General features: G+C 40.1%; 1 protein-coding gene across 1 annotated transcript; it reads right to left on the reverse strand.

Annotated features, from left to right (window-relative positions):
- Nucleotides 1-228: 228 nt before the first annotated feature.
- Nucleotides 229-5,758, reverse strand: LOC149834337 (uncharacterized). Its single transcript, XM_090011347.1, has 6 exons — nt 5,249-5,758; nt 2,349-2,932; nt 1,986-2,053; nt 1,824-1,886; nt 1,264-1,309; nt 229-537 (listed from the first exon to the last, which is right to left on the reverse strand). The coding sequence occupies exons 1-6, from the start codon at nt 5,677-5,679 to the stop codon at nt 524-526; spliced, it is 1,206 nt and encodes a 401-aa protein (XP_089867473.1). The 5' UTR covers nt 5,680-5,758; the 3' UTR covers nt 229-523.
- Nucleotides 5,759-8,761: the final 3,003 nt, after the last annotated feature.

An 8,761-nucleotide genomic window follows, 5' to 3' on the forward strand; every position in this document is an offset into this window, starting at 1 on the left:
AATGGATTATCTGCTTTCCTTTCTCATGAGTGAGCGCGCACGCGTGCACACACACACACACAGGCGCATACATCCATGAACAGAACTCACACAAACAAGAAAAAATTACGGTTTATTAATTTATCCACCAACCTATGCTCCAGGTTTGAATCATTCTATGTTAAGGAGAATATAATGAGAGAGAGAGAGAGAGAGAGAGAGAGAGAGAGAGAGAGAGAGAGAGAGAGAGAGAGAGAATCTTCTACGTTATGGAGGATATATACACAAACTGTTTTGTTGAATGTCATGGGCGACCTTGAGTCAAGAAAAGCACTCCAACAATAAAAAGAGGAAGAAAAGGCAACACACTCTTCTGTGAAAAATGCTCATTGTCAGAAATATTGATGAACCTCATCACACTCATCAGAGGGATTTAATTTGATGCATTAAAAAGTTCCATACGCTAAACGCAAAAGTAGAGTCGATGCTACCATCTCCCTTTGAACAGCCTGACTTTAACCCCTCAACACTTTGATGCCACAATTCATTCAATGCATCCTGTTCAAAACATGTAAAGTTAGAACGGTCTAAATATAGGGTTTAAATCCCACAAGTAGGGTTGCAAACGGTCAGATTCAGGATGGGGCTTTTGTATCTAATCCAATCCAACTCCCCAATGTATTTTCTAATCGGAAATCTGAACCAAAACTTCAAGTGTGAAAATTGAGACCTTTGTGAAGAGTTGGTCACAAGCGTGAACCCTCTGAGGAATCACAGATGTGATCAAAACACAAGCGTGCCGTAAGAGTATAACCAAAGGGCAATCAACAAAATTAAGGTGACAATCTTTTATGTTAATCTTGGAAGTCTTGATTTAGTGAAAACTCCATATCCCACCAAATCAAGCTTAACCAAGTCCTTGGCTCTGCAGGTCCTGGTCCTTGCATTTTAGATCTATGTCATGGCATCAATGCAGGACCAAAACTTCTAAAAGCTGGACAGACCTGGAGGTTCTTGATTTGCCAAAAGACGTTGACAAGTTGGCATTTGGATGAAATCACGTCATGCAAGAGCCAAACCAAGTCCGAGCTGAGCCACCAATTCTATGTAGACTCGAACATCGATTCACTCATGACTCAAGTCGGTCATACTTGCTAAAGCTCGTTGAGCTGTGGAGGTAGGGGCTAGTTGCTCCTTACTGGAATGATGATTTTGTTGCTTGAAATAGGGAAGGATTCAATCAATGTAGTGTTGAATGCAAAGAATGGACGCTTGCTCCTTTACCTTGCGACCACATCTTTATATTCTGATTCATCAGCTCCATTGCCATCTACATTTCAAAAGTATATCAGAGTTAGAGTTCTTACGATATCGTTTTTCCCAATTGTTTTTGTACTCAAATCTCATAGTCAAGAGCCTAAGAACAAGTTAGGCTCATGGGTGCAGTTTCTTGATGGTTCTCTCAACATATATAGGAATTGTTCCTCTATGACACCTCTCCTGAATAACGATTTAAATTTATGTATATTTCATCTATACAACTTTCAAAAAGACAGTTTTTTAGCACACTGGTTTTCTTTAACCACCAAAAGACAGATTGGCACATTGGTTTTCATAACAGTAAGAATAATGGCAAATATCTATTTTGATAGTGCAGAACTACCCTTAGAAACATTACATAAACCAATAAGCTTACAGGTAAATAGCAGAACAAAATCCACTAGAAAATCACACGAGTAAAAACATACTTCCTAATCAAAGAAAGGATAAACGATAAATGAAAATCCTTTTAAATGAAGTTTTCAGTCTGACATTTATAAACACTAATTTGACTAAAAACTAACCTGTTTCCTGAACTGTTCTTCAGTTGTTGATCGCCTGTGTGCCCGATCTTCACTATGACGTCCCTAACAAGAATTAAACAATAAACAATAAATGAATATATAAATAAGTAAAATAATTGATAAAGCACCAGTAATTTACTAAAATATTCTCAAGGAAATTACCTGGAATAATGGCTGCTTTTCGCATGAACTACTGGCTTGAGCCCCGCATTCTAACATTGCCTGAACGACTGGAAAATATTGAACCTTCTTATGGTCATGATCTAAAATACGAGACTTGCAGATAAATCAATCATAATATTACTAAAAGTGAGTGCTAGCCATTGTGGTTTTGAGAATCAGAGCATTCAAGAACTTGTGGAATGGCATAAGTTGCAAAGCCCTGTGTAAACTTCAACAAGATCGTAAAACTTGGAAATCTATTTCTTGGTCTCATAAAGGAAAAAAAAGATTACTTGGAAACAAGATACTGAAAACATCTCGACGGTATCAGTGCATATGGCAATGATTAGCCATATAGATTACCTGGATCTGCTCCTGCAACTGGGTCCAATTCATGCTTCTCTCCTCTTGGTTTCTCCTTCCAACTGGGTATCAACACATTCCTTCTGTCTGGCAGCTTCCCACGCTCAGAACTTTTGAAGTCCCCTGTTCCGAATTTTTCTTTTGCCCATGCAATGGCATCATCAACAGCACCAACTTCTTTGCTCTCTTGTCGCTTCTCCGGTACTATCTCAATCATACAACCTCCCATGAACTCAGACTCACCTTCATCATCTCTAAATCCTTTGTCTGACAATTCCATAAAGGTCTCAGGTTCATGAACTAACGATGTCGTCACCGAAGAAGGTGAATTAGTTTCTGGATTGTAATAGGCTTTATAATATGGGTTTTCTGCAGCCGGAGTGTTTTCATTTAGGTGGGGTTGTTGAGGCTGAGGTGAAAAATGGTGCTTGTTAAATTTTCCACTGTAACTGCTCTGTTTACAGTAATCCGTCGACCGGTCTGTGAATTCCATGTAAGAACCCATGCTTGCTACTGTTAAATTTCCGTGTGTGTTATGCTCTGAACTTGAATCATTCTGTATCTGGGATGGAACGACAATCGGCCTGTACAATTAGCAAACATTGCTAGTTTAGCTCATCTGTTGCACGTGAATATTTTTGTGTTGAAACAATCAATCATGATGAGTACAGGTTAAGAATGACAACAGTAATAGTCTTATGACTTGCCAATCAGAAAGACATCTCTTTTGAGTATGGCGCATAGCAGCCTTCCATTAGTTGATAATATGATGCATTTTTTATCTAATCAGTCATCATATCAGGTAAGGGATAGCATTTGCTACCCTCTTGGGTAAAGAACACCCTATTTGAAGCTCATATGGGGAGGTTGCTTTTTTCAAATCTGACCACATGGATGTGTTCAGCATGATCAAAATAGTAGGAATCAACCCTTTGATCATAGTTTTTCTATGCAAAAAATAAATTTTTTTGTGGTTTGAAAATTTGATACATTGTAGGCTGTTGATTTTTCAACCCTAATAAAATCTGACATATACGTCAGAAAAACATGATCCAAAGACCAGTTTCTACTAAACTTAATATGCAATTCACATCTGTGCAAATCTACTGAAAAAAAATATTTTAAATTTTCACTAAGGGGTTCCTTACCCACGAGGGTAGCAATACCCCCATCAGGTAATAACCATTATTGACACATGAGCGCACCGTGCTCATTAGGTGAGATGAGCCCAAGGACCAGGAGAAATGGACGAGGTTTGGTGCATATTAATCCATGAAATGATTTAAATCACTTCCAAAATCTCAAATAAAAGGACCAACCAACTGGTCAATTGTAGGTTTCTATTTTACACAAATTTTCATATTTAGAGGCTCTTGTGACATTATTTTGAAAATACTTTGTTAATAATTTAAATTCATACCCAATAAATCCTTTCATTCAAAAGCCTATTTGGTTTGTCCCTTACTCATCCGAATGCATATCCCGTGTAACTGTAATAATTTTAAACATGGTTAGTGACCGATTGATTAAAAAATTTACCCACTTCACCATCTATTTCTCTTGTTACTGATTGATTAAAAAATATTTGTCTATCTAACCAATGTCACAAATCTCATTCTCTAATGATAATTACAAATATATACAAGTACATCAATAAAATAAAATATTTTAAAATAGGCGAGATTATGAAATTATCTTTGGATGTATCGGCTTCTGAAAATATCTTGATAAAATAGCGTTATTTTCGACATATCGCCCATCTTAGTTGCATATTGTCCAACGAACCCCATCCTTGGACAACATGGCTCACGAATTTGAATACAAAATGTGTGTTTTTGCAAATAACTCCAAAATCTACCACCGAAGTGACCTTAAAAATGACATACCCCCATTGGATAAGCTGAACATCACCCTACGATGCTCGCATCGAAGTATGACTAAAGTTCATGACCTCCATCAGCACCACTAGAAACTCTCAAGTTCGTGACCTTAGTTTTTTTACATTAAGATTTGCAATGAATTCACGATGCTTGAATACTTTTTTCCATAGTAATTAGGAAGCAAAATGGATACGCGAAGCGATGCATGAAACAAAAGTGGGAAAGCAAGTGTTAAAAAGTAGTATATATGAAGTATGAAGCCAGATTCGTTTTAGAAGCCATCATGGAAGTATGTCAGAAGCAAAAACGAAACCCTTAAGAAAATGAGGAAGAAGCGATGGGAAAGGGAAAGTGAGGGAGAAGTGAAAAAATAAATAATAACATGAAAAAACAAAAAACAAGAAACAAGAAGAAAGCGAGGGAGAAACCACGGCGACGCGAGAGAGAGAAGCGATTTAAGAAGCGAGTGAGAATCACTTTCTACAAATGGAAAGTGAGATTCCCCATGCTTGGGGCTTCTGAAGCGCGCTTTCCCAGGCACTTCAAGTAACTGTGATTTTTACCAAAGTATCTTGGTGGATGTAACTGTTACGGCTTCCTTTAACACCAAAAAAACAATGAAGGCTTTCCAAAAGGATACATATTTGTTAATGCTTACTCCGAGATGTACAATCTAGTTGGAAAATGGTGCATACTAGTATCCACTCAATCTGATCTCATAGCTTGTTTGCTAGCAATCGCACTTTGGATCAATTTTTTTAATGTGAAAATAATTGATTTTTTGAGTGATTTTGATACATCGTGTGATGTTGATTTTGTAAGCTTTCTATGTAAATCACATCTATAAGGCTAGATCTAAAAAACATTTAAAAAAAAAAGTTTTCTGCTTAGATTACAAACGACTGTAGCAAATTTACCGATTCAGATCACGTGGGCGCAAAACCGTCACCTAGAAAGAAGTCGATCAAAAACAAATAAACAAACATTAATAAAGAAAAAAAGGCAAGAATTTTTTCTTACTTGAGATTGGAGGCTATCGAAGAGAGCGCCACGTCATCAGTGATGGACGGCGGGATAGGGCTGGCGCTCTCGGACGTCGATTTCGATCTCGATCTCGACCCGCAGCCGCTGGAGCTCCGGTCCTGCAGGCTGAAGATGTCGTCGTAGAACCCCTTGCCACGCCGGACGGCCGCGCATCGGCCGGCAGGAATCTGGAAGGTCGGGAGGTTCCGGCTCCGAAGAGTGGCCGGAGACGCGCCGGGATAAGCGTGGGGCCGGAAATCGTCGTTACCGCCGAAGATATCTTCGTAGAGCAGCAGCCGGTCGGAGAACTGCGAGTGGCACTGCTGCCGGAGGAAGAGCGTCCTCGGCGGGCCGCCGAAGACGTCGCCAAAGTCCATCGGGTCCAGAGGAAAGCTCGGCTCGATCTTGCACCGCCGGAATTCTTCCATCCGTGGGAGAGTGGGCGGTTTTACAGGGACTTTCCGGCCTGAATACCGTCGGATTCCAGTGGAGGCACTGGGCTCGGTTGGTCCGAAGGAAAGTGTCTCCGGCTCCCCCAACTTATAGAAACGGAGAAGATCCGCGAGGGACGCGACAAAATGGCCACGTGGCGCATTGCTGATGTGGAAGAGCCCACGTGGATATGTTAGCCTGTAGGGCCAATTTTTTGCCGTATGTGAATTCACAAGCTTGCCCCAAGGACGAGAAGGCACCGTTCTTGAATGGAATTCTGGAAAAGGAAATAAGGGGAAAATATTGGCTACACTCGAGAGTGCGATACTCTCTACATGAAATTTATAGGTATTTGCCGGCATAATCGATTTACTGGGAAACTTCCCTTTTAGATTTGGCGGTTTCAATGTAAAAATATGAGTTTTTGGCAACTCTGACCTCTTGACTGGAAGCAACGGAAACAGGAATTTTTTCTAAGCCTATGATTATTGAAATTATGGAACATTTTAAACTATAGTTACTAGGAAGCGATGCATCAAAGGGGAAGCGGGGAGAAACGAGTGCTAAAAAGAAGTATGAAGCTGAAAGCAAGATTCAAGTTTGTGAGAGATTATGCAAGTGCACGAAAAAATGAAAAGAAAACACATAGAAAGCCAAAGAGGTAAATAATAGGAACACTTGTTAAATAAAAAATATATTTTTTTAATATGAAAAATATAGGAAATGAAAGAAAAGAGACAAAGAATCTTTAAAGAAGCAAAAGAGAATTAATTTGGAAAATGAAGAGGAAGCAGGCTTCCAACTAAAGAGAAACGAGTTTTCTATATTTTAGAAGCAGGTTTTTCAAAGCTTTACTCATGAAATTTCAGGGAAGCGAGGATTTTCCCACTCTCAAAGCAAGCTTTCTGAGAAGCGAGTCTCTCCATGTAACAAGATTGTAAACTATTAAATTTCTTAGCCCTTAAAAAATCTTCTTATACAACATGGTTGGACGATTTAAAACAAATTTTTGACTAAGCAAATTAAACCATATAGATTATTTCTATAGATCTTTATTCACAAAAAAACCATGAAAATATGGAGCAGATAGTTTCTACTAGACGGTACAGTACACTCGAAGGTAGCCAATATTTTCCAAGAATAATGTCTGTCAAGACCACGTGGTTGGTTGTGATTAGGTGGGGTCTGCTCCTGTTCGCCACTCATAATTCTGCACAGGCAATATCAGCTAGGGGTGGCAATAGGGTCGTCAGCATACCTCAATCCGAACCCAACCCCGGCTGTGGCAAATACAAACCCAACCCGTTTATTAAATGGGTAACCCGACATGACCCGCCAACCCGTTTAATAAATGGGTTGGGTCGGGTAAACGGGTTGGCGGGTTGACCCGCCCGCCTAACCCATTTATTAAATGGGTCAGCTGGGTTGGCGGGTTGGCATACCCCTAACACAAACCCAACCCGTTCATGACCGGTTTTGTTTAGGTGGGGTATGCTCCTGTCAGCCACTCATATTTTCACACCTGAAAAGATCAGGTGCAATATGATTGCACAAATATTTATGCATTAAGCACCTGATCACCCTCCATCTTTGAGGACAGGACCTGTCAGGTGTGGGGGCTTAATATCTGGTGAAGGGCGATCTGGTGCTTAATGCGCAATTTTTGTGCAATCATATTGCACCCAATCCGGGCTCTTTCCGCACAAGCATGCATGTCAGGTACTCAAAATTTGTGTATTCCATACATTTTTCATAAGAATGTAACAGGTGGTAGCTTTGTTCGCATCCAATCTCGCTTTACTTTGCTCTTGTATGTAAAGTCTGTACTTTATGTTGGTAGTCTACTCGCTCATTAGCGCTCGGTGGACTTGAAATTGAAAGCCTTTCATGTGATTTTTTGGGGATAACTCCCGTGGGTTTGGAACCTGAGACCCCTTAGTAGGAACTTTATTTTTTTTTGAAAGGCAAGCTGAGGTTAGGCATACCCCTACCAGTTATACAACAATACTATTGGGATTTGTACTTGCAACGTCACAACACAAGGTGACGAACACTAGCTGCTCTTACCAGTAGGAACTATTTTACCAACGGGGCCCTGCGTGGTTGGTAGGAGCTGTCGGTGCATGTCTCCTTGTGGTATGACGTTGCAGATTCAAACCCCAGTGGTACGATTGAATAGTAACTGGTGGGGTCTAATTCCTAATCCCAGCTTGCCTTCAAAAACAAAACAGTAGAAACTGTTCTGTTAAATGACATTTACATTTTACTATATGCATGATTTTTTTTTTGTTTCAAAAACATTTTTTACTCTACATTTTACTATATGCATGACAACCAACTTGAAATTAAATGAGATTGATAATTATAATGCAAAATTCAATTCATTTCCTTGCATAAATGAACGCATCCAAACCAGAGTCCGGATCTGGTACGTGCACTATGATTGCACAAATATTTGTACAATCATATTGCACCTGATCTTTTCATATCCAAACAGCCATTTGTGTTTGTGGCAATGACTCTATGCCCATACAAATCCAGTCCTTTTAGCCTTTTTTTTTGTAGGGCTCTGTCGGGTCAACTTGCTTAGCCTCACCAGACTTTGTGGATCTAATCTCATATTTGTTGGACTTTTTGGGTTACGGGTCCAACCCACAGTCTGACCCGGTTTGACACCATCTTAGTGGGTCACGTAAGTGACTGATTAATGGAGATAGTGGGTGGGAGTTACGTGAATGTGGAGAGACCACATTCACGTAACTGCCCAATTCCTCCATTATATAAGGGGTTAGGGGTTACGAAGTTGATGAGAATTCGTAACATATCCCTGCCCAAATTCAGTTCTGCATTCAGGTTTAGCAAAACATGGTCTTGCTCACCGTCGACATTAGGCCTGGGCTCATTGTGGGCGTCGACCGGCTGAGGAGAACGCCGAACTACCTACACGGACTATGGCGAATCCAGGTACGCTCCCTGTTATGTTGTTTTGTTTCAGGGGTTTTCGCCCAACAATATTCGCATTACAATCATGTCAAGGCCCATGCAATTGTTCAAAAGGACTGTATAACATTACATGCT

The sequence above is a fragment of the Nuphar pumila genome, chromosome 6 (genome assembly GCF_984573655.1).
Source record: "Nuphar pumila chromosome 6, dmNupPumi1.hap1.1, whole genome shotgun sequence".
Taxonomy (NCBI): domain Eukaryota; kingdom Viridiplantae; phylum Streptophyta; class Magnoliopsida; order Nymphaeales; family Nymphaeaceae; genus Nuphar; species Nuphar pumila.

Bases quoted from the DNA above. Each gene is read 5' to 3' on its own strand.
- LOC149834337 (XM_090011347.1), bottom strand. From the start codon at position 5,679: ATGGAAGAATTCCGGCGGTGCAAGATCGAGCCGAGCTTTCCTCTGGAC. The intron at 2,933-5,248 runs GTAAGAAAAAAT...CTAATTGTACAG, and splicing joins TCGATAGCCTCCAATCTCAA to GCCGATTGTCGTTCCATCCC. The intron at 2,054-2,348 runs GTAATCTATATG...AATATTTTCCAG, and splicing joins AGTTGCAGGAGCAGATCCAG to TCGTTCAGGCAATGTTAGAA.